Below are 26,302 nucleotides of genomic sequence, written 5' to 3'. Positions count from 1 at the left end.
GTGCTGCAGACACATGCACACTCCCGAACTTACCCTCCTGCTTTTCAACAAAGGATGACAAGAAAATGAAGTGAATTGCAAAGTTGTTTAAAATTGTATTCTCTATCTGAATTATAAAAAGATACATTTTGGGTATTAAGTTCCTTTAAGGTACCATCCTTAGTATGTGTTTAACACCTGCAAAGGTAAAGACTTGCTCTTGAACCACATGCATTGCAGCTTCATATCAGAACAAGGGAGGTGCTTTGCTTGTGGCTTCAAAGCCAGATTTTACCTATGGGTTTAATCCATCCCCTTAAACATGTAATAAGCAAGTTTAATTTGTACAATGACATGCTGAAGCAATGACATTTTTTAATTACTTTATTAATAAAGAAGAGAACACTGTGTTAAATTTCCAGGTTGACCCCACACCTTACTACGAGGCATGTGTACGTGACACCTGCGCGTGCGACTCTGGAGGAGACTGCGAATGTTACTGTACAGCTGTTGCCGCTTATGCCGCTGCTTGTAATGAAGCTGGAATTTGCATTACATGGAGGAGCCCTGAAATTTGCCGTATGTCATCTCCCTAAAATATTCAAGGGTTAAAAATAATGACAGAACTGTCATTAGAAAGCAAAAATTACGTTAAGGACCGTGAGATGATATAACTTTATTTATTTTGGAAATTAGAATAAAATTGAAACAAAATGTGTTTAGGTGCTAATTTTTGTGATCTATCTAAAAGGCATTTTCTGAAATATTAAATTGCAGTCAATTAGAGTATGATTTCAGTCAATTGGAGTATGATTTCAGTCAATTAGAGTATGATTTCAGTCAATTGGAGTATGATTTCAGTCAATTAGAGTATGATTTCAGTCAATTAGAGTATGATTTCAGTCAATTAGAGTATGATTTCAGTCAATTAGAGTATGATTTCAGTCAATTGGAGTATGATTTCAGTCAATTGGATTATGATTTCAGTCAATTAGAGTATGATTTCAGTCAATTGGAGTATGATTTCAGTCAATTGGAGTATGATTTCATATATTTGTACCTCATTTATACCAGGTATAGACTTAGATTGACTTGTTATATTAAAGGGACAGTCTACTCCAAAATGTTTATTTTTTAAAAAGATAGATAATCCCTTTATTACCCATTCTCCAGTTTTGTATAACCAACACTGTTACATTAATATACTTTTTACTTCTGTGATTACCTTGTATCTAAGCCTCTGCAGACTGCCCTTTATTTCAGTTCTTTTGACAGACTTGCATTTTAGCCAATCATTGTTGACTCATAAATAACCACAGGAGTGAGCACAATGTTATCTATATTGCACACATGAACTAGCGATGTCCAGCTGTGAAAAACTGTCAAAATGCACTGAAATAAGAGGCGGCCTTTCTAATAGACTATTGTATGTCGTTAACAGCGTTGTTCTGTGATTACTACAATCCGGAAGGTGAGTGCGAGTGGCACTACAGGCCGTGTGGTGCTCCCTGTATGAAGACTTGTAGGAACCCCAGAGGGACATGCATGAACCAGCTTCCCGGATTAGAAGGTACATTATGTAGAAAACAGTGAAATAGAAACACTGCTAGGATTTGGTCATGATCTCAAGTAGTAAGCTCAGGAGTAGGGATGGGCGAATGTTTCTAAAAATTCAAAATTTAAAACAAATTTTGATACATTTCGTTTATATAACATTCTATTTTCGAATTTTCATTTTTGAATTTTTCAATAAAATTAGAGAATATTCGTTCAAATAATAGAATGTTTAGCTATGTATTCATTCAATTTCGAAATGTAATATTTGAATTTGAATGTGACATTCAAATTCGAATGTAACATTCAAATTCGAAATAGTATTTCTAGTCTACAACTGTGTTTAATAAATGTAATATTCTAATTTGAATGCTACATTCGAATTCGAATGTAACATTCAAATTCAAAATAGTATTTCTAGTCTAATACTGTGTGTTATAAATGTAATATTTGAATTGAAATGTGACATTCGAATTTGAAATAGTATTTCTAGTCTACAACTGTGTTTTATAAATGTCACATTCGAATTCGAAAGTGACATTTGAAAACTGTAAATAACATTCGATAATAGAATTTTTCAGAATATTTGTTTTTATCAACATTCTATTATGTAAATCGAATTTCTACAGTAACATTCGCTCTAACATTCAAATTCGAATATAAACACATTCGCCCATCCCTACTCAGGAGTCATTTGTTAAAGTGCTTCTTTGAAGAACAGGTGGTTCATGGATAAACTTCCATTAGAGGTGGTAAAGATTAACACTGTGGGAAACATTAAGAATGGTTACACAAGTATTGGGAATGAGCGCCTCCTTCAAAAGAGGGTGGCTTGAGTGCGGCGTAGATGCGTAAATCCTATATGAAAGTGCAGGAAGTGTGCTACAATGTTTTAGAAAATGTGCAATTTGTGTGCTGCAATATTTGAATCCGGCTGAAGTAGTTGCAGGTTATCCGGGAACAAAGTGAGGTCAGAGGCTGCAGAATCCGGATGCCTAAAGGAAAATGAAAAAAATACAGGTGCACCAAAAAACTGCTGCTAAGACAGGACTCATATAGGAAGTGTGCTCACCGTGTATCTCAGGCTGGTATGTCAAATAAGGGTCTGTCAACGCGTTTCGGCATGCAGGGGCCTTTATCAAGACTATCTCCTAATTTAATGTTCTCATTCACTTGTACTGATTTGTAATAGTATCCTTGATTGCAACTTTTTAACCCCTTTCTTTATGTAACTTTATGTGATTTTTTTCACACGGAGAGATTTGTTACTTAAACTGCAACTCAAAATGTTAGGTTTTTTTTAATTACATTTTTGATTGCATTTCTGATCCACTGTATCTCATTTTTATGATACAGCTTGCGTTGATATACACGACTAGCAGACTATATGCTTTTTTACATTGCACATCTTTAAAACATTGCAGCACACTTCCTGCACTTTAAAATATTGCAGCACACAAATTGCACATTTTTAAAAACATTGCAGCACACTTCCTGCATTTTTAAACATTGCAGCACACTTCCTGCATTTTTAAACATTGCAGCACACTTCCTGCATTTTTAAACATTGCAGCACACTTCCTGCACTTTCATATAGGGTTTACGCATCTATGCCGCACTCAACCCCCCCTCTTTTGTGTAACCTTTAATAAGAACGATTGTGTTAGGCTGTCGTTTAAATTCAAGGGAGCCTGTGCGGTTTTATCATGTGGCGCAGAACACTATACTTTTTTTTCTGGAAACATTAAGAATTATGGGATAAATGGACAGTGTATCCTAATTTTTATCCCCTTTAATTTGTTCCTAATGATCCATTTTACCTGTGGGAGTGCATTACATTGTTTACAAATAGCTCCTTTACCTTTATTTTCCTATATCAATCCATCTATCTATCTATCTATCTATCTATCTATCTATATAATCTAGCTATATATCAATCTATAATCTATCTATCTATCATCATCATTTCACTGATTGTTCTCTTTCTCTATACTTCGCAATCTGTTTATTTTATTAGGTTTACCGTCCCATTCCAGAAACTGGTATGCTATGGTGAAAAGGGCTAATTAATTAAATTCATTCATTCAATAATCCAACTGTGTTTATTCTGTAATTCTCATCTTACCTTGAAGTAATAGTTTAACAGAGAACTGCATAAAATGTACTTCATTAAATGATCTTCTTTTTACTATTGGGCATCTTTAATTATGGGAACAAACAATTCAACCAGTGATCTTAATTTGGAGCTAAATTATAATGTTTACTCTCAATCTTTTTAGGGTGTTATCCTAAATGCCCAAAAGAGCGCCCATTATTTGATGAAGACATCATGCAGTGTGTTGCTCAGGCAAATTGCGGTTGCTATGACGATGATGGAAAACGTTACAGCGTTGGGCAGATGGTGCCTTCCTACAGGAACTGTGAGTCATGGTAAGTTCTAAGTACTATTATATGTTTACTTTAGATAGAATCATCTCTGAACAAATATTTCTTTCTTTTTTTTTATTTAGTATATGTACGAAGAAAGGACGAAAATGTCAAATGGACCTTCGAGGTTTGTCAATACTTTTTTTCTCAATGCATACATAACATAGTAACATAGTAGATCAGGTTAAAAAAAGAGCGAAGTCCATTGAATTCAACCTATACAAATCTAATATACTTACAAAAAAGCTCAAATTGAGCTTAAATTAATCCCATTAAAAAGGTGACCCATTTAACACAAGCAATCATATTTCTGAATTCTGTTTCTAGCCAGAAATGTATCCAAACCATTCTAAAGTATTGGCATTCACTACCTTCTTTGGTAATGAGTTCCACACTTTTATTGCTCTTGGGATAAACAGAGCTTTTGCCATCTCTGTGTACGGCCTTGAATATATTTATATAAAGTAATCATGTCACCTCTCAAGTGCCTTTTCTTCCCAGAGAAAACAGAATGTATTAAATGGTTTATGTTTTATATATAACAAAGTTTCCTTTGCTGATTTTGTTATCTATTTTTCTTAAATTTGCAGCCTGCTCTTGTTTCTATGGAAACATTAAATACAAGTATGGAGATTTAATTTACAACACCACTGATGGCATTGGAGGATGTATTATAGCAACATGCTCATTTAATGGAACCATTAGCAGAACTGTCTATCCATGTGTGTCAACCACCAAGGCACCAACCACAACCTTTCATTTTGATACAACTACATTGCCTCAATCACTGACACACTCTACTTCAGGTAACAACATGCTAAAATATGTGAAAATTAAATATGTATGGAGCCTCCATTAAGAGAGCTATAATAAATCTCAAGTTTATACATTTACTAAGCCATCATTTTATTTGTAGATTTCTGGTTCTATGAATATCACTTTAAGCTCAACAAAACCCACAGAATTATTAATGATATTGAATCTTAAATTGCAATAGGAAACAATGTTTCAATATTTTATTATACATTTATTAATATAGGTAATTATATTAATTTTCTTACAGCTCCAGAATCTCTAACCTCTGCATCATGCCTGGAGGAAGTCTGCAAATGGTCAATATGGTATGATGTTTCATGCCCAAAGTATGGAGAAAATGATGGAGACTTTGAAACATTTGAGAATATCAGGGCAAATGGCTTCTCCATCTGTAAGGTCCCATCACAGGTTGAATGTCGAGCCCAGAAGTTTCCTAAGATTCCAGTTGTGGACTTAGATCAGATGATTCAGTGTAATACATCTGTAGGTCTTGTGTGCCACAACCATGATCAATATTCTCAGCTCTGTTTCAATTACGAGATTCGTGTACTATGTTGTAGTTATATGCCCTGTGGAGAGTCTAACATTACACCTACTCCTAAAGAAATGTCCTCCCAACCCATGTCAACAATTATCAATGCTTCAATGACTACTATTGGATCAACTATATTAAATACAAAATCCAACATGACCTTATCAACTTCTAACAAACCACTTAGCACATATATGGATTCCTCTACCTCTTCAGCCACAGACAAGACCACACCTTGCCAAAAACAGATGTGTACATGGACCTCCTGGTATGATGTTTATTTCCCCAGCAGTTCCACATCTGATGGAGACTTTGAGACACTTAAGCAAATCAGAACAGCTGGTAAATATATGTGTGGTGATCCACAAGCAATTGAATGTAGAGCTGAGCATTTCCCAGATAAACACATAAGTGAAATTGGTCAGGTGGTGACGTGTAATGTTACAGATGGTCTTATCTGCAGAAATAAAGATCAAGAATTGCATTTTCCACTTTGCTACAACTATGAAGTGCGTGTACTTTGTTGCTTATTGGAGGATTGTGAACAATCTACCACTCATGCCCATCCCACAATTACACAAGACATAGCCAAAACATCTGGTGAAATCACTGTATTGAGACAAGAAATCACCTTTCCCACAAGTGTCACATCTGAAGCACTGACAGAGAAAGAAGAGGAAATACCAACAACTTCTAAACAAATGGATCATACCGGTTCAATGAAAACTGTGAATACTGGCTTGGAAAAAACTGTTAAAATTACTGACTTCTATAGCACAGCACACAAAACTTCATACGATCACTGTAAGTCTGAATGTAACTGGTCACAGTGGTTTGATGTAAGCTTTCCTAATGATGACACATATGGAGACTTTGAAACCTTTAAAAACATAATGGATACAGGATATGAAATCTGTGAAAGACCATCCAATATTCAGTGTAGAACAGTTGACCTTCCAGAAATCCCACTCGAAGATTTGCAGCAGAATGTGGATTGCAATGTCAGCCAAGGTCTTGTCTGCAGGAATGAGGATCAGACTGCATCATTTCCTTATTGCTACAACTATGAAATCCGCATTCTCTGCTGTTCTGAATGTGTTCCCACAACAGGTTCCCCATCATCAACAGGTTTCTTAAAGTCAACACCTGAGACTCCACATGAAGACAAAACTACTTATACACCTATTGAAATTAGTACTTTACCCATTGAAATGACAACCACATTGACAACAACAGCTGGTAGAACTGATACTACAAAGGAAATAAATTCTGAACTTACTTCAAGTATCCTTAAGTCATCTACAGAGACATCACAGGAAACAGAAAGTCCAACTCAAATCCCATTATCCATGACAACTACAAAAGGTTCAACTGAGTTTGTTGAGGTAACATCTACTTCTAATAGTTTGAGTACTGGTAAAATGTCTTCCTCTGAGTTCATCACCAGTTCTGTTAAGTCAGCAACTTCTGCAGCTGTTGAACTATCATCTAAGGCAAATGCTAGTGCTACAATTAATACAACTTCCAAAATATATTCAAAGACAACTGCAAGTTTTATTAGTTTAACTGCTAAACCATCACTAGAAGAATCTACATCCCAAAAAACTATTTCTATGGAGACTTCATCTGGATTAGCCACAACTGTAGAGACAGAAACAGGCAAAACAGGTTCTTCTGATATAAGCAGCATAACGAAACCATTTTCTGCTGACCAATCAACTATATCTGCTGCACAAGCATCAACCAATGAAGGTTTAACCAGATATGCTACAGGTTTCCATGTGTCAACACCCAAAAAAGAAGCTACTTCAACAGAATCTACTAAAGCTTTTACAGTAACATCAGTAATGACAACTACACCTGAAATGCGTACCACAAATAAAGTATCATCTAAAATTACTACAGGCTACTACAAATCATCATCTCAGCCTTTAGAAGAAGAAGAAGAAGAAGAAGATACCACAAGTCAAAAACCAGATTCCTTAAAATCGACAACATTATTTACAAAATCTGAGAAAGTAACAACGAGTAAATTTGCAACTTCAGTTCCAGTGACAGGAAAAGAGACCAGCAAATCTACTCCTCCTCAACCAGGTGATCATACCAGCCCTATAGATGTTGTAGATACTGGTTCAAAAATTACAACAAAGGTTGCAACTTCTCAAAGCACCCTAGAAGTCACTTCACCTACTGTTATCTGTAAACCTGAATGTAAATGGTCAGAATGGTATGATGTAAGTTTCCCTAATGATGACACATATGGAGACTTTGAAACCTTTGAAAACATTAAAGATACCGGATATGAAATCTGTGAAAGACCATCCAATATTCAGTGCAGACCAGTTGACTTTCCTGAAATCCCACTTGAAGACTTGCAGCAGAATGTGGATTGCAATGTCAGCCAAGGTCTTGTCTGCAGGAATGAGGAACAGACTGGACCATTTGCCTATTGCTACAACTATGAAATCCGCATTCTCTGCTGCTCTGAATGTGTTCCTACGACGGGTTCCCAATCATCACCTGAAACTCCACATGAAGACAAAACTACTTCTTATGCACCTAATGAAATTAGTACTTTGTCCAATGAAATAGCAACCACATTGACAACAGCTGGTAAAACTGATACTACAAAGGAAGTTGATTCTGAATTAACTACAGGTTTCCACAAGATAACTACAAAACCATCAGAAAAAGAAACCACATCAAATACATCCATTTCTATTAATACTACTGAAGTCTCCACATCAACTAGTGCAATTAGTTCCACAAAAGAAAAAATGTCTGAACTTACTTCAAGTTTTTTTAACTCATCTACAGAGTTATCACAAGAAACAGAAAGCTCTACTCAAATCCCATTATCCTTGACAACTACAAAAGGTTCAACTGGGTTTGTTGAGGTGACATCAAGAGAAGAAGCTACTTCTAATATCATGACTACTGGTAAAATGTCATCCTCTGAGTTCCTCATCAATTCTGTTAAGTCAACTACTGTAGCTGGTGAACTTTCACCTAAGGCAAGTGTTAGTGCTATGATTAGTACAACTTCTACTACTACTGCAGGTTTTATTAGTTCAACTTCTAAATCATCACAAGAAGAATCTACATCCCAAAAAACAATTTCTATGGAGACTTCATCTGGATTAGCCTCAACTGTAGAGACAGTAACAGGCAAACCTGGTTCTTCTGGTATAAGCAGCATAACTAAGCCATTTTCTGCTAACCAATCAACTATATCTGCTGCACAAGCATCAACCAATGAAAGTTTAACCAGATATACTACAGGTTTCCATGTGTCAACACCCACAAAAGAAGCTACTTCAACAGGATCTACTAAAGCTTTAACAGTAACATCAGTAATGACAACTACACCTGAAATGAGCACCACAAATAAAGTATCATCTAAAATTACTACAGGCTACTACAAATCATCATCTCAGCCTATAGAAGAAGAAGAAGAAACCACAAGTCAAAAACCAGATTCCTTAAAATCGACAACATTATTTACAAAATCTGAGAAAGTAACAACTAGCAAATTTGCAACTTCAGTTCCAGTGACAGAAAAAGAGACTAGCAAACCTACTACTCCTCAACCAGGTTATCATACCAGCCCCATAGATGTTGTAGGTACTGGATCAAAAATTACAACAAAGGCTGCAACTTCTCAAAGCACCCTAGAAGTCACTTCCCCTACTGTTATCTGTAAACCTGAATGTAAATGGTCAGAATGGTATGATGTAAGTTTCCCTAATGATGACACATATGGAGACTTTGAAACCTTTGAAAACATTAAAGCTATAGGATATGAAATCTGTGAAAGACCATCCAATATTCAGTGCAGACCAGTTGACTTTCCAGAAATCTCACTTGAAGACTTGCAGCAGAATGTGGATTGCAATGTCAGCCAAGGTCTTGTCTGCAGGAATGAGGAACAGACTGGACCATTTGCCTACTGCTACAACTATGAAATCCGCATTCTCTGCTGCTCTGAATGTGTTCCCACGACAGGTTCCCCATCATCAACAAGTTTCTTAATGTCAACACCTGAAACTCCACATGAAGACAAAACTACTTCTTATGCACCTAATGAAATTAGTACTTTGCCCAATGAAATAACAACCACATTGACAACAGTTGGTAAAACTGATACTACAAAGAAATTTGATTCTGAATTAACTACAGGTTTCCACAAGATGACTACAAAACCATCAGAGAAAGAAACTACATCAAATACACCAATTTCTCTAAATACTAATGAAGTCTCTATATCAACTAGTGGAATTAGTTCCACGAATGAAAAAATGTCTGAACTTACTTCAAGTTTCTTTAACTCATCTACAGAGTTATCACAAGAAACAGAAAGCTCAACTCAAATCCCATTATCCTTGACAACTACAAAAGGTTCAACTGAGTTTGTTGAGGTGACATCAAGAGAAGAAGCTACTTCTAATATCATAAATACCGGTAAAATGTCATCCTCTGAGTTCCTCATCAGTTCTGTTAAGTCAACTACTGTAGCTGGTGAACTATCATCTAAGGCAAGTGTTAGTGATACGATTAGTACAACTTCTACTACTACTGCAGGTTTTATTATTTCAACTTCTAAATCATCACAAGAAGAATCTACATCCCAAAAAGCAATTTATGTGGAAACATCAGCAGGATCAATCACAAGTGTAGGGACAATAACAGGCAGAACAGTTTCTCCTGGTGTAAGCAGCACATGTATGCCATCCACTACTAAGATATCAAGTGAGTCTGTTGATCTAACATCTGCAAAGGCATCATCTTCACAATTTAGTACTGGATTCCATAAGTCAACACTTGAGATATCACCTAAAATAGACACCACTACTCATAAACCACCTTCAACAGAAACTACTCAGCCCTCTAAAGTGACCTCCATGAAAACAACCATACAGGAAGTAAATACAACAAATGCATCATCATCTAAACTAACTACAGGTTACTACGAGCCATCTACTCCACCAATAGAAGAACTCTCAACTTCTAAAACAGTTTCTTTAAAATCTACAACACTGTTAACTGAGAATGTAAGGGTTACAACTAGTAAAGAAGCCACATCTGGCCTAGCTACAGAAAAATTGATAAGCACACAAACAACTCCCAAATTAGGGGATTATACCAGCCCCATAGATGTTGTAGCTACTGGGTCACAAATCACCAAAAAGGTGACTGATTCTCATAGCACACTGGCAGTCACTTTACCGACTGTTAACTGTAAACCAGTATGTCAATGGTCACAATGGTTTGATGTAAGTTTCCCTAATGATGAAACATATGGAGACTTTGAAACATTTGAAAATATCAGAAATTCAGGATATAAGATTTGTGATAATCCAATTGACATTCGGTGCAGATCTACTAACCTTCCAGATATCCCACTGGAAGACCTGCAGCAGAACGTGTATTGCAATATCAGTCATGGTCTAGTCTGCCAGAATGAGGAGCAGATAGGAGCATTTGCCTACTGCTACAACTATAAAATTCAGATTCTTTGTTGCTCTGAATGTGGACCCTCCACAGGAATGTCATCAACGAAAGATGTAGTAATATCTACAACATCTAAGGTGTTAACATCAACTGAAGCAAACACAATTAATAGGATAAGTACTGCTAATCCAATATCTTCCAGATTAAGTACTGTTCTCCATAAATCAACTGCTGATTATTCACAAAAGGAAGAAACCACTGACCATACGACTACTCCTAATAAAACTACAAGATCTGGTGAGATAACATCTAACAAATCCAGCACTTTTTTAAGTATAAATACAACCAAACCAAGCACTTCTGAGGGTATATCATCATATAAAAGCACAACTAAATCAAGGGAAGAAATACATACTCCACCAAAAACAACTGTTATGGTTCAAACTGCAGGACATGAGATGACAACTACAATGGTCACAGCTCCTGGTATGATGAGTACCATTAAGGAAAAATCCACTAAATCTACTATTAATAAATCCACTACGGAATCTAATCAGGGAGAATCTACATCTCAAAATCCAACAATTAAAACTACGGAATCTGAGGGTAACACATCAACCAAATCCAGTACGTTTGGTAATATAAGGACTACTGTGGCAGTATCTTCTACATCTGCAATCCGTTTCCCTTCTTCAACTGTGTCAAGTAAAGTGACTGAATCGAAGTTAACCACTAACTTAATAAATTTGCAATCCACATCTTATAAATCCATCTCCGGGAAGACTACTGAAGAATCTTTAGTGTCTTTATCTGCAGACTCTTCACAGAAGACTACTAGGGAACATGTCAGCAAAACAGCTCCTTCAACAACAAAAGCTGAAGATTCATTTATTACTTCAAAATGTATGTGCAATATAAACGGAGCATTGATTCAACCTGGTAAGTACCGGTAGTGTTTTCTATTTATTTGTGTACTTTGGCTAGAAGCAGTGCTCAGTGATGATTCTCATCATACAGTTGAGTACTGTCTTGTATATGAAAAAAGGGGCATAAAGGAGAGCATTTAAAAACTTATGATAGGCCAAGTAAACCTAGGAACATTTTTCTAAACCTATCACTGTCAACCAATAGAGCTGCAGGAATTTTCCACAGACCAATTCTTCCCTTCCTGTTTCACAATCAAAATGGATTTAACTTTAACACAAAAGTATTTTTAAAATGTTTAAAGAGTCCCTTTTTTATGTATACCAAAAAATATGTGAGTTTAATTTAAATAATACGACTTACTTTACATATTTGCCTAAATATCGCAAGTGCAATATTTAGTTTCCACTCAGTAATACCAGTGCATGTAAATGCTGGTGAGGTAGCTCAGTTGGTAAATGCCCTGACTACAACAAAAGCCTGTTTAAAAGATCCAAGGTCACAGGTTCAAATCCCGGCAGGGCCAACTCAGCCCTCCATCCTTCCGAGGTTGATAAAATGAGTATCATTAAATTGGGTAATAATAACAACTATTACTATTCAGCTGCCGATTTGGTGAAGAGCTAGAGCTGAAAAAGCGCTTTGAGTCCCACTGGGAGAAAGGCGCTATATAAATATTAGTTATTATTATTATTACAAGTTAGCATTCACATTGCCTGGAAGACTTGCACTCACGAGAGCGCACTTCCCTAGGCTCCAACGGGAGCCTTGTTCTCATGCCGTCAGAAACAGTGTTAGGCAGCAAAATAAAAATATATATGAATATATACATACTGTATATATTTATGTGTTTATATGTGTATATAAACATATTATTACATAAATATATATGTATATCAGCATATACATATTTATTTACAGTAAAAACACAGTCCCCATTCCCCTCAATGTAAAGGCACTTTCAGTGCCGTTTTTCCCCCCCAAACACCCCACATCCCCTCACTTTAACCTCTTAAAACAGCTTAGTGCGGATTAAAAAATAAAAAAAAATAAAGATGCTCATCTTTTCATTTTAGATTAAAGAACTGTCCTTTAATCTATTGGGGCACATTATTTTCATTAACCAGATGTCTGACCTCTGGTTGATTGCGCTAAGCGCAAAGTGAAATTAAAATAATGCTCCACTCATAATCCAGCCCATTATGTTTAAGAAATATAGAAAAAGGGGGTAATTCTACAAGCATAGAAACGTTGATTTTGATGGGAAATAAGGCCATTTAAATTTAATATAAGCACTATGCATTTTTTAATATTTACAAGACTATCCCACATTAAATTTTTTTTATAACATAGCAATATGATAACACAATGAGTACAAAAAAGCTTTTCAGGGGCCAGATCCCAAATAAATGCTGCACATAACATTTGATCCATTTTTGTAATAAAGCCCCAATAGTCACTTACAGGGACAGTCTACACCAGAATTTTTATTGTTTTAAAAGATAGATAATCCCTTTATTACCCATTCCCTAGTTTTGCATAACCAACACAGTTATATAAATACACTTTTTACCTCTATGCTTACCTTGTATCTAAGCATCTGCAAACTGCCCCCTTATTTCAGTTCTTTTGACAGACATCCATTTTAGCCAATCAGAGCTGGCTCCTTGGAACTCCACGTGAGCACAGTGATATCTATATGACACACATGAACTAACACCTTCTAGTGGTGAAAAACTTCCAAAATGCCCTGAGAGAAGAGGTGGCCTTCAAGGGCTTAGAAATTAGCATATGAACCTCCTAGGTTTAGCTTTCAACTAAGAATACCAAGAGAACAAAGCAAAATTGGTGATAAAAGTAAACTGGAAAATTGTTTAAAATTACATTCTCTATCTGAATCATGAAAGTTTATTTTGGACTAGACTGTCTCTTTAATAATAAAGATCAATAAATGTAATACTCATTTAATATTCTCAGCCAGTACATCAGGATATATTTTAAAGTACAATAAAAAAAAAGCAAAGCAGAAAATAAGAAAATCCCCCCCCCCACATATCATCTGATAAAATGTTATACTTCTCCTTATACCTTAAAGTAAGTTTATAATATAATTGACAAAATATCTAGTTTTTGCCCATTTTCAGTTGTATCCAAATAGTTGGCCAAGGTCTTACATCTGTTTAAATCACTTCAAACTGTTCTATAATTATTTTCTTTTTACTCAAGGATCTCTGATTATTTATTAAAGGGTGTTTATTTGAAATCCATATTTTAAAGGTCAATTTTTTTGACAATCGTATAACATTTATAATCAGATTCTTAAATGTATTTGGCCAGCATCTGGTTTGGAACAGCATGATGTTAGCAAGTGTGAATGTAAAATTATTTTTAAGAATCTTTGCGATTAAATACGCTACCTTACTCAAGAATTGTACAGTAAGGACATTCCCAACTATAATGTATTCAATCTAAGTTCAATATATTACACTTAGGGCAATAATTTGATACATCTTTCTTCCAATGAGCGATGCTAAATAGTCCCTTTTAACAACCGGAAATGAGATTCCCTCAAATCAGAGCTAAGGGGACCTCTTTAGAAGTTTCATGCTATGTTCTCTCTTATCTTCGTCACATTACACTGAAGTATCTTAGACTAATCTTTAAATAATTATCCTATCCCCACATTACCTTTTTATACGCTACTGAAAGTGAAAATGTATTGGTATTATAATCATAAATAATATTTTTAATAGGCATAGTCTTCCATATCTGTGATTCCACCAATTGGGTTCCATAATGTCCATAATGTATTTATCTTCCTATAGTTTAAATCTCTATATTTAAATCTAATATTTAAAAATTAAATAAATCTATACATTGCTCTAACAGGAAAGGTTTTGTACAACACAACTGATAATGCTGGTTGGTGTTTCTATGCACGATGCAATGAGAGTTGCCAAGTGGAGAGGTACACTGAAGAATGCCATAGGTCTACGACCATTGCAAGCAGCACCAAAACAGCAAAAACAGTCACTCCTAGCACCGTTACTGTCATCTCTACAAAGACAAGTATCTCAACAATAGAGAAGAGTACAAAAACATCTACAACAAGAACGTCCACATCAAGAACCAACTATACCAGCACTCCCTCTTATGAGTGCAGTGCGGTAACTCCTCCCAAAAAGGTATGTCTTGTTTTCATAAGGCTCTGATTACGTTCATGCTCTAATATTGTTTCACAAAATAATAAACAGACACATCTATATATACAGAGAGAGATATAGACATGTGCAGCCCAGAAAATTTCCCTGAATACTCGGTGGCTGCACTATTTGGTATTTGCTTAGTTTAAAACAAAATGAAAACTGAATTTTTGTTGAATATTTACATTTGTTTTTGTTAAAAGGAATATAAATGTTTCAAAGCTACAGGGGAAAAGATCACCTGTAGCTACAATACTTAGCTTAATGTGCTCTGGAGACCATGAAGAGTGCACTAAGGCAAGTATTAACTTCTTAAAAAAAAAAATAAACAAATTAATACTGACTATTTTCATTGGTGCATTCTTCGGATATTCATTTTGTTTCATCCGAAAATGAATGCACATAGATATATGGTACAACACAATAACAATGGCACTACAAGGGCTTTTCCATTTTATTTTAAATAGTGAGATTTTATGTGGTGTTTCCACTGATTACCAATATTAACCAAAGGGAATGGTGCTGGTGCATAGAATATAAATTGAACACAAAGTAGAGTGTTGCTAGAGATTTGCGAATATCTACTAGAAAGTATGCACATAGAGCACTCTGGGCCCAGACTGGTGGGCAATGGATACGGTGCTAGGTTTCTAAAATATAACTTTTATTGACTATCAAGCTTAAAATAAGGGTGACACACAATTAAAAACGACACAGACACTCTGGGTGTGGTATAGAACTATAAATATCACACTAGGGGAAATTGGTATTTATATCAATTCCTATCTGTAGCTAAACGTACAATTCCCCAAGCTGACAGGTACTGGTATGTACTATTGTATATTGTGAATTTATTTTTATAAAGAACAGTTAGCTCATCACTGTAATATATATGCTTATTGTGGTTCAAATATACAATTACAATCGCTCTGGTATGTTTTGGAATAATACTATTTCTATACTTGGTTTAGATCACTGATACACTATTATACGTGCTTTTGTACTTATTTGCTGATGATGTACAGTTCATAATATTTTAACTTATTGATCCCAATTTGTAATATAATGTTGTATGTTCTCTTTGAATTGGTACTGCTGAAACAATCTATATGGCTACTATGTAACCTGGAACTACCATCATCATCTGTACTATGGAATGTTTGATATTATATGATCTACTCATGTACTGAGCGTTTGGGCGCTCGTATTTTAAAAGCCAGACACTTACCGGGTGCAATATAGACAGAGTAATCACTCTTTATAGCTTAAATGTTGTTTATACACTGAATAATTAAGAGAGAAAGAATTGCACCAAAATAAGATGCAGTTCAAAGACCAGGATACCAAGCAAAACATTAGAATAAAATACCAAAATATGTCAAAATGATATGCAATTTATTATAACATACTTTCATATAATACACAATCCATCAAAAATTAAATTAATGACTCTGTAAGACATGAAAAAACCAGAGAACATACTAACACACACACAAGGGACAAACAAACAGATCACATGGGCCCAACTAGCAGTTCTGAACTAAAACTAAGCCGGCAAAAAACATAAAATAATAGAAAAAACAAGTGTTCATGATGACCAGTCCATCCATATAGTGATGAAATGAATTGAGTATGAAAAGACTGCAATCGCATGCAGTATAAAAGAAAATGAATTTATAATGATGAAAAGGATCAACCTGTGATTTCAATAATGCAGATGAAATGTAGATGAATGGTTAGTACAGTTGATGAAGATGAAATCAAATGACTTAGGTAAAGTTACAGGCATGCAAAGTCACGCAGCAACCAGTATATCAGGCTTATGATGATGATGGCGATGTGTGGGGGATATGAAAAGTAAAGTAAAAGTTTGTAACAGGGGCGAGTGTATATGGATGTGATCCAGTATGGTAATAAAGACAGTTCATTTAACACTCAAAGCCTCTGGTATTGATCACTCATGCGATCCTCCAGGATTACTTACGACCGCACCACACAGCCAACCACCAACTCTCTGACCGGCAGAGATGACGAGACAGTCCCACTGGTATATGCTGCTCCACTGATGTAAAATGGGGGAATCCCACAGATCACAAGCGCTGCTCACCCCTGTTGCGCATTTCCCTCCCAATCCGCAGCTAGGAGCTTCTTCCGGCCGGGTATCAGGTTTAGCTTTAGTTCAGAACTGCTAGTGGGGCCCATGTGATCTGTTTGTTTGTCCCTTGTGTGTGTGTTTATATGTTCTCTGTTTTTTTCATGTCTTACAGAGTCATTAAAGTGAATGTAAAGTTTTTGGTTTTTGCAGCCTGTATTCTATTCCTCATCTAATATATAGTATGATCGCAACTTTTTTTTATTTTTATATATATATTATAGTTATAAATACATTTTATATTTACATTCCCGGCCGTTCCTAGCTCCGCCCTCCATGTATTTCCGGATAATGCCTTTATTACTTCAAATGTGCGTTCCCGATTGCCGGACCAATTGCGCATGCGCACCATTCCCCATACAATCGATTTGCGCCTGCGTGACACAAAAAATGTTATTCCTAAAGCGCAGGCGTCAATCGTTGCATTCAATGACTAGCTATCAATGATAGTATTCAATGCCGGCGACGCTGAAATTTGCGCTGGTTTGGTATTCTATATACGAGCGTAACCTAGAAGTTACGCTCGTATATTTCTGCCGTCGCCCATAGTTTTTTGGGCCATAGGCAGGTATACCAAACCAGCGCAGTTTGGTATCCAATATACAGCGTAAGGACTTACGTGGCGAAAATGGAGAAATCTTACTCCATTTTCACCTCGCCACAAAAAGCAGCCGTAGTAAGCCTTACGCTGTCTATTGGAGCCTCGTAACTCCCTAAACTAGCTACAAAATAAACCTAACACCTAACGCATGCGCAATGTCTATCTACCTGTCAACCGCGATCCCCCGCCGCAATCCCTAATAAAGTATTTAACCCCTAAACCGCCGCTCCCGGACCCCGCTGCCATCTATATTAACTACCCCCTAATGTGATCCCCCTACACCGTCGCCAACAATATTAAACTACCCCCTAAATTGAGCCCCTTACACCACCGACATCTACCTTACCTACCCACTAAAGTGAGCCCCTTACACCGCCGACATCTACCTTACCTACCCCCTAATGTGAGCTCCTACCCCACCGCCATCTATTTTAAAATTATTAACCCCTAATTTAATCCCCCTACCCCGCCGCCACCTATATTAAATTAATTAACCCCTAATCTAATCCCCCTACCACGCCGCCACCTATATTAAATTATTTAACCCCTAAAATACTAAACTATCCCTACCACTAAACCCAAGTCTAACCCTACAAATAGCCCTGAAAAGGGCTTTTTGCGTGGCATTACCCCAAAGTAAACTGCTCTATTGCCAGCCCTTAAAAGGGCTTTTCGCGGGGCATGCCCCAAAGAATTCAGCTCTTTTACCAGCCCTTAAAAGGGCTTTTGGTGGGGCTTTGTCACAAAGTAAACTGCTCTTTTGCATCTAATCTAAATCCCCCTACACCGGCCCTACCTATAATAAATGTATTAACCCCTAATTTAATCCCCCTACACCGCCGCCAGCTATATTAACTATATTTACCCTAATTATATTAGGGTTAATACAGTTATTATATTATATATATTAACTATATTAACCCTAATTATATTAGGGTTAATATAGTTAATATCGTTATTATATTATCTAAATATTAAGTATAATAACCCTATCTAACTCTAACATCCCTAACTAAACTCTTATTAAAATAAATATAATATAAATATTATTAATGAAAATATTCCTATTTAAATCTAAATACTTACCTATAAAATAAACCCTAAGATAGCTACAATGTAATTAATAATTACATTGTAGCTATTTTAGGGTTTATATTTATTTTACAGGTAACTTGGTATTTATTTTAACTAGGTACAATAGCTATTAAATAGTTAATAACTATTTAATAGCTACCTAGTTAAAATAATTACCAATTTACCAGTAAAATAAATCCTAAACTAAGTTACAAATACACCTACACTATCAATAAATTAAATAAACTACAAATATCTAAACTAAAATACAATAAAATAATCTAAAATAAATTACAAAAACAAACAAACACTAATTTACAAAAAATAATAAAAAATATTACAAGATTTTTAAGCTAATTACACCTATTCTAAGCCCCCTAATAAAATAATAAAGCCCCCTAAAATAAAAAAATTTCCCTGCCCTATTCTAAATTAAAAAAGTTCAAAGCTCTTTTACCTTACCAGCCCTTAAAAGGGCTTTTTGCGGGGCATGTCCCAAAGAATTCAGCTCTTTTGCCTGTAAAGATAAACACAATACCACCCCCCAATATTACAACCCACCACCCACATACCCCTATTCTAAACCCACCCAAACCCCCCTTAAATAAACCTAACACTACCCCCCTGAAGATCTCCCTACCTTGTATTCACCCAGCCGAGCAGAACTCTTCATCCGATCCGGGCGATGTCTTCAATCAAGCTGCAGAGAAGAAGTCTTCCATCCGGTGATGTCTTCAAGCAAAGCGGCATCTTCAATCTTCTTTCTTCGCTCCTCCGCTGCGGAGCATCCATCCGGCACGAAGACTGAACGAGGAATGAGGTACCTTTAAATGACGTCAGCCAATCGGATTGAACTTGAATCTGATTGGCTGATTCAATCAACCAATCAGATTTTTCTACCTTAATTCCGATTGGCTGATAGAATCCTATCAGCCAATCGGAATTCGACGGACGCCATCTTGGATGACGTCATTTAAAGGTACCTCATTCCTCGTTCAGTCTTCGTGCCGGATGGATGCTCCGCGGTGGAGGAGCGAAGAAAGAAGATTGAAGATGCCGCTTTGCTTGAAGACATCACCGGATGGAAGACTTCTTCTCTGCAGCTTGATTGAAGACATCGCCCGGATCGGATGAAGAGTTCTGCTCGGCTGGGTGAATACAAGGTAGGGAGATCTTCAGGGGGGTAGTGTTAGGTTTATTTAAGGGGGGTTTGGGTGGGTTTAGAATAGGGGTATGTGGGTGGTGGGTTGTAATGTTGGGGGGTGGTATTGTGTTTATCTTTACAGGCAAAAGAGCTGAATTCTGTGGGGCATGCCCCGCAAAAAGCCCTTTTAAGGGCTGGTAAGGTAAAAGAGCTTTGAACTTTTTTAATTTAGAATAGGGCAGGGAAATTTTTTTATTTTGGGGGGCTTTATTATTTTATTAGGGGGCTTAGAATAGGTGTAATTAGCTTAAAAATCTTGTAATATTTTTTATTATTTTTTGTAAATTAGTGTTTGTTTGTTTTTGTAATTTATTTTAGATTATTTTATTGTATTTTAGTTTAGATATTTGTAGTTTATTTAATTTATTGATAGTGTAGGTGTATTTGTAACTTAGTTTAGGATTTATTTTACTGGTAAATTGGTAATTATTTTAACTAGGTAGCTATTAAATAGTTATTAACTATTTAATAGCTATTGTACCTAGTTAAAATAAATACCAAGTTACCTGTAAAATAAATATAAACCCTAAAATAGCTACAATGTAATTATTAATTACATTGTAGCTATCTTAGGGTTTATTTTATAGGTAAGTATTTAGATTTAAATAGGAATATTTTCATTAATAATATTTATATTATATTTATTTTAATAAGAGTTTAGTTAGGGATGTTAGAGTTAGATAGGGTTATTATACTTAATATTTAGATAATATAATAACGATATTAACTATATTAACCCTAATATATTATATATATTAACTATATTAACCCTAATTATAATAACTATATTAACCCTAATATAATTAGGGTTAATATAGTTAATATAGCTGGCGGCGGTGTAGGGGGATTAAATTAGGGGTTAATACATTTATTATAGGTAGGGCCGGTGTAGGGGGATTAGATTAGGGGGTAATACATTTATTATAGGTAGGGCCAGTGTAGGGGGATTTAGATTAGATGCAAAAGAGCAGTTTACTTTGTGACAAAGCCCCACCAAAAGCCCTTTTAAGGGCTGGTAAAAGAGCTGAATTCTTTGGGGCATGCCCCGCGAAAAGCCCTTTTATGGGCTGGCAATAGAGCAGTTTACTTTGGGGTAATGCCACGCAAAAAGCCCTTTTCAGGGCTATTTGTAGGGTTAGACTTGGGTTTAGTGGTAGGGATAGTTTAGTATTTTAGGGGTTAAATAATTTAATATAGGTGGCGGCGTGGTAGGGGGATTAGATTAGGGGTTAATTAATTTAATATAGGTGGCGGCGGGGTAGGGTGATTAAATTAGGGGTTAATAATTTTAAAATAGATGGCGGTGGGGTAGGAGCTCACATTAGGGGGTAGGTAAGGTAGATGTCGGCGGTGTAAGGGGCTCACTTTAGTGGGTAGGTAAGGTAGATGTCGGTGGTGTAAGGGGCTCAATTTAGGGGGTAGTTTAATATTGTTGGCGACGGTGTAGGGGGATCACATTAGGGGGTAGTTAATGTAGATGGCAGCGGGGTCCGGGAGCGTCGGTTTAGGGGTTAAATACTTTATAAGGGATTGAGGCGGGGGATCGCAGTTCACAGGTAGATAGACATTGCGCATGCGTTAGGTGTTAGGTTTATTTTGTAGCTAGTTTAGGGAGTTACGAGGCTCCAATAGACAGCGTAAGGCTTACTACGGCTGCTTTTTGTGGCAAGGTGAAAATGGAGTAAGATTTCTCCATTTTCGCCACGTAAATCCTTACGCTGTATATTGGATACCAAACTGCGCTGGTTTGGTATACCTGCCTATGGCCCAAAAAACTACGGGCGACGGCAGAAATATACGAGCGTAACTTCTAGGTTACGCTAGTATATAGGATACCAAACCAGCGCAAATTTCAGCATCGCCGGCATTGAATACTATCATTGATAGCTAGTCATTGAATGCGACGATTGACGCCTGTGCTTTAGGCATAACATTTTTTGTGTCACGCAGGCGCAAATCGATTGTATGGGGAATGGTGCGCATGCGCAATTGGTCCGGCAATCGGGAACGCACATTTGAAGTAATAAAGGCATTATCCGGAAATACATGGAGGGCGGAGCTAGGAACGGCCGGGAATGTAAATATAAAGTGTATTTATAACTATAATATATTTATAAAAAAAAAAAAAAAAGTTGCGATCATACTATATATTAGATGAGGAATAGAATACAGGCTGCAAAAACCAAAAACTTTACATTCACTTTAATGACTCTGTAAGACATGAAAAAAACAGAGAACATACAAACACACACACAAGGGACAAACAAACAGATCACATGGGCCCCACTAGCAGTTCTGAACTAAAGCTAAATCTGATACCCGGCCGGAAGAAGCTCCTAGCTGCGGATTGGGAGGGAAATGCGCAACAGGGGTGAGCAGCGCTTGTGATCTGTGGGATTCCCCCATTTTACATCAGTGGAGCAGCATATACCAGTGGAATGTCTCGTCATCTCTGCCGGTCAGAGAGTTGGTGGTTGGCTGTGTGGTGCGGTCGTAAGTAATCCTGGAGGATCGCATGAGTGATCAATACCAGAGGCTTTGAGTGTTAAATGAACTGTCTTTATTACCATACTGGATCACATCCATATACACTCGCCCCTGTTACAAACTTTTACTTTACTTTTCATATCCCCCACACATCGCCATCATCATCATAAGCCTGATATACTGGTTGCTGCGTGACTTTGCATGCCTGTAACTTTACCTAAGTCATTTGATTTCATCTTCATCAAGTGTCCTAACCATTCATCTACATTTCATCTGCATTATTGAAATCACAGGTTGATCCTTTTCATCATTATAAATTCATTTTCTTTTATACTGCATGCGATTGCAGTCTTTTCATACTCAATTCATTTCATCACTATATGGATGGACTGGTCATCATGAACACTTGTTTTTTCTATTATTTTATGTTTTTTGCCGGCTTAGTTTTAGTTCAGAACTGCTAGTGGGGCCCATGTGATCTGTTTGTTTGTCCCTTGTGTGTGTGTGTTAGTATATTCTCTGTTTTTTTCATGTCTTACAGAGTCATTAATTTAATTTTTGATGGATTGTGTATTATATGAAAGTATGTTATAATAAATTGCATATAATTTTGACATATTTTGGTATTTTATTCTAGTGTTTTGCTTGGTATCCTGGTCTTTGAACTGCATCTTATTTTGGTGCAATTCTTTCTCTCTTAATTATTCAGTGTATAATTGTATTCACCAGGTAGCAAACACTCACCTAGATTTAGAGTTCTGCGTTAGCCATCAAAACCAGCGTTTGGGGGTCCTAACGCTGGTTTTTACCGCCCGCTGGTATTTAGAGTCAGTCATGAAAGGGTCTAACGCTCACTTTCCAGCCGCGACTTCTCCATACCGCAGATCCCCCTACGCCAATTGTGTATCCTATCTTTTCAATGGGATCTTTCTAACGCTGGTATTTAGAGTCTTGGCTGAAGTGAGCGTTAGAACTCTAACGACAAGACTCCAGCCGCAGAAAAAAGTCAGGAGTTAAGAGCTTTCTGGGCTAACGCCGGTTCATAAAGCTCTTAACTACTGTGCTCTAAAGTACACTAACACCCATAAACTACCTATGTACCCCTAAACCAAGGCCCCCCCACATCGCCGCCACTCTATTAAATTTTTTTAACCCCTAATCTGCCGACCGCACACTGCCGCCACCTACATTATCCCTATGTACCCCTAATCTGCTGCCCTTAACACCGCCAACACCTACATAATATTTATTAACCCCTAATCTGCCCCCCCCCACGTCGCCGCTACCTACCTACAATTATTAACCCCTAATCTGCAGACCGGACCTCGCCGCTACTCTAATAAATGTATTAACCCCTAAAGCTAAGTCTAACCCTAACACCCCCCTAAATTAAATATAATTTTTATCTAACGAAATAAAATAAATCTTATTAAATAAATTAATCCTATTTAAAGCTAAATACTTACCTGTAAAATAAACCCTAATATAGCTACAATATAAATAATAATTATATTGTAGCTATTTTAGGATTAATATTTATTTTACAGGCAACTTTGTATTTATTTTAACTAGGTACAATAGCTATTAAATAGTTATTAACTATTTAATAACTAACTAGCTAAAAGAAATACAAAATTACCTGTAAAATAAATCCTAATCTAAGTTACAATTAAACCTAACACTACACTATCATTAAATAAATTAAATAAATTAAATACAAATACCTACAAATAAATACAAATAAATACACTAACTAAAGTACAAAAAATAAAAAACGAACTAAGTTACAAAAAATAAAAAAATAATTTACAAACATTATAAAAATATTACAACAATTTTAAGCTAATTACACCTAATCTAAGCCCCCTAATAAAATAACAAAGCCCCCCAAAATAAAAAAAATCCCTACCCTATTCTACATTTAAAAGATACCAGCTCTATTACCTTACCAGCCCTTAAAAGGGCCTTTTGCGGGGCATGCCCCAAAGAAAACAGCTCTTTTGCCTATAAAATAAAAATACAACCCCCCCAACATTAGAACCCACCACCCACACACCCCTACTCTAACCCAAACCCCCCTTAAATAAACCTAACACTACCCCCCTGAAGATCTTACTACCTTGAGTCGTCTTCACTCAGCAGAGCCGAATTCTTCATCCAATCCCGGCGATGTCTTCATCCAAGTGGGGGCTGAAGAGGTCCATCATCCGGCTGAAGTCTTCATCCAAGCGGAGGCTGAAGAGGTCCATCATCCGGCTGAAGTCTTCATCCAAGCGGGGGCTGAAGAGGTCTTCCATCCGGCTGAAGTCTTCTATCAAGCGGCATCTTCAATCTTCTTTCTTCCGGCTACATCTTCATCGCGCCGACGCGGAACATCCTTCCTCCACGACGAACTCCCGACGAATGAAGGTTCCTTTAAGGGACGTCATCCAAGATGGCGTCCCTCAAATTCCGATTGGCTGATAGGATTCTATCAGCCAATCGGAATTAAGGTAGGAATAATCTGATTGGCTGATGGAATCAGCCAATCAGATTCAAGTTCAATTCGATTGGCTGATCCAATCAGCCAATCAGATTGAGCTCGCATTCTATTGGCTGTTCCGATCAGCCAATAGAATGCGAGCTCAATCTGATTGGCTGATCCAATCAGCCAATCGGATTGAACTTGAATCTGATTGGCTGATTCAATCAGCCAATCAGAATTTTCCTACCTTAATTCCGATTGGCTGATAGAATCCTATCAGCCAATCGGAATTCGAGGGATGCCATCCTGGATGACGTCCCTTAAAGGAACCTTCATTCGTCGGGAGTTCGTCGTGGAGGAAGGATGTTCTGCGTCGGCGGGATGAAGATGGAGCCGGAAGAAAGAAGATTGAAGATGCCGCTTGATAGAAGACTTCAGCCGGATGATGGACCTCTTCAGCCCCCGCTTGGAAGAAGACTTCAGCCGGATGATGGACCTCTTCAGCCCCCGCTTGGATGAAGACATCGCCCGGATTGGATGAAGAATTCGGCTCGGCTGAGTGAAGACGACTCAAGTTAGGAAGATCTTCAGGGGGTAGTGTTAGGTTTATTTAAGGGGGGTTTGGGTTAGATTAGGGGTATGTGGGTGGTGGGTTGTAATGTTGGGGGGGTATTGTATGTTTTTTTACAGGCAAAAGAGCAGAATTCTTTGGGGCATGCCCCGCAAAAGGCCCTTTTAAGGGCTGGTAAGGTAAAGGAGCTTTACAATTTTTATTTTAGAATAGGGTAGGGCATTTTTTTATTTTGGGGGGCTTTGTTATTTTTTTAGGGGGCTTAGAGTAGATGTAATTAGTTTAAAATTCTTGTAATCTTTTTTTTTTTGTAATTTAGTTTAGTTGATATAATTGTAGGTAATTGTAGGTAGTTTATTTAATTTATTTATTAATAGTGTAGTGTTAGGTTTAATTGTAACTTAGGTGAGGATTTATTTTACAGGTAATTTTGTAATTATTTTAACTAGGTAGCTATTAAATAGTTATTAACTATTTAATAGCTATTGTACCTGGTTAAAATAAATACAAAGTTGCCTGTAAAATAAATATTAATCCTAAAATAGCTACAATATAATTATTATTTATATTGTAGCTATATTAGGGTTTATTTTACAGGTAAGTATTTAGCTTTAAATAGGATTAATTTATTTAATAAGATTTATTTTATTTCGTTAGATAAAAATTATATTTAACTGAGGGGGGTGTTAGGGTTAGGGTTAGACTTAGCTTTAGGGGTTAATACATTTATTAGAGTAGCGGTGAGGTCCAGTAGGCAGATTAGGGGTTAATAATTGTAGGTAGGTGGCGGCGACGTTGGGGGCGGCAGATTAGGGGTTAATAAATATAATATAGGGGTCGGCAGTGTTAAGGGCAGCAGATTA

At 36.6% G+C, this 26,302-nt stretch overlaps 1 protein-coding gene across 1 annotated transcript in view; it reads left to right on the top strand.

The window, feature by feature from the left end:
- The window catches only part of LOC128636210 (mucin-5AC-like), a 146,802-nt gene that overhangs the window by 88,218 nt on the left and 32,282 nt on the right, over positions 1-26,302 (top strand). Inside the window, exons 24-30 of the mRNA XM_053689254.1 lie at positions 402-558; positions 1,421-1,549; positions 3,813-3,963; positions 4,044-4,087; positions 4,551-4,766; positions 5,024-11,698; positions 14,573-14,868. Coding sequence (XP_053545229.1) covers positions 402-558; positions 1,421-1,549; positions 3,813-3,963; positions 4,044-4,087; positions 4,551-4,766; positions 5,024-11,698; positions 14,573-14,868 — 7,668 coding nt within the window. The remainder of the gene's footprint in view (positions 1-401; positions 559-1,420; positions 1,550-3,812; positions 3,964-4,043; positions 4,088-4,550; positions 4,767-5,023; positions 11,699-14,572; positions 14,869-26,302) is intronic.

The sequence above is a fragment of the Bombina bombina genome, chromosome 7 (assembly GCF_027579735.1).
Source record: "Bombina bombina isolate aBomBom1 chromosome 7, aBomBom1.pri, whole genome shotgun sequence".
In the NCBI taxonomy this organism is placed as follows: domain Eukaryota; kingdom Metazoa; phylum Chordata; class Amphibia; order Anura; family Bombinatoridae; genus Bombina; species Bombina bombina.
Note: the sequence above shows the minus strand (reverse complement) of the source record. Positions and strands in the feature narration are given on the sequence as shown.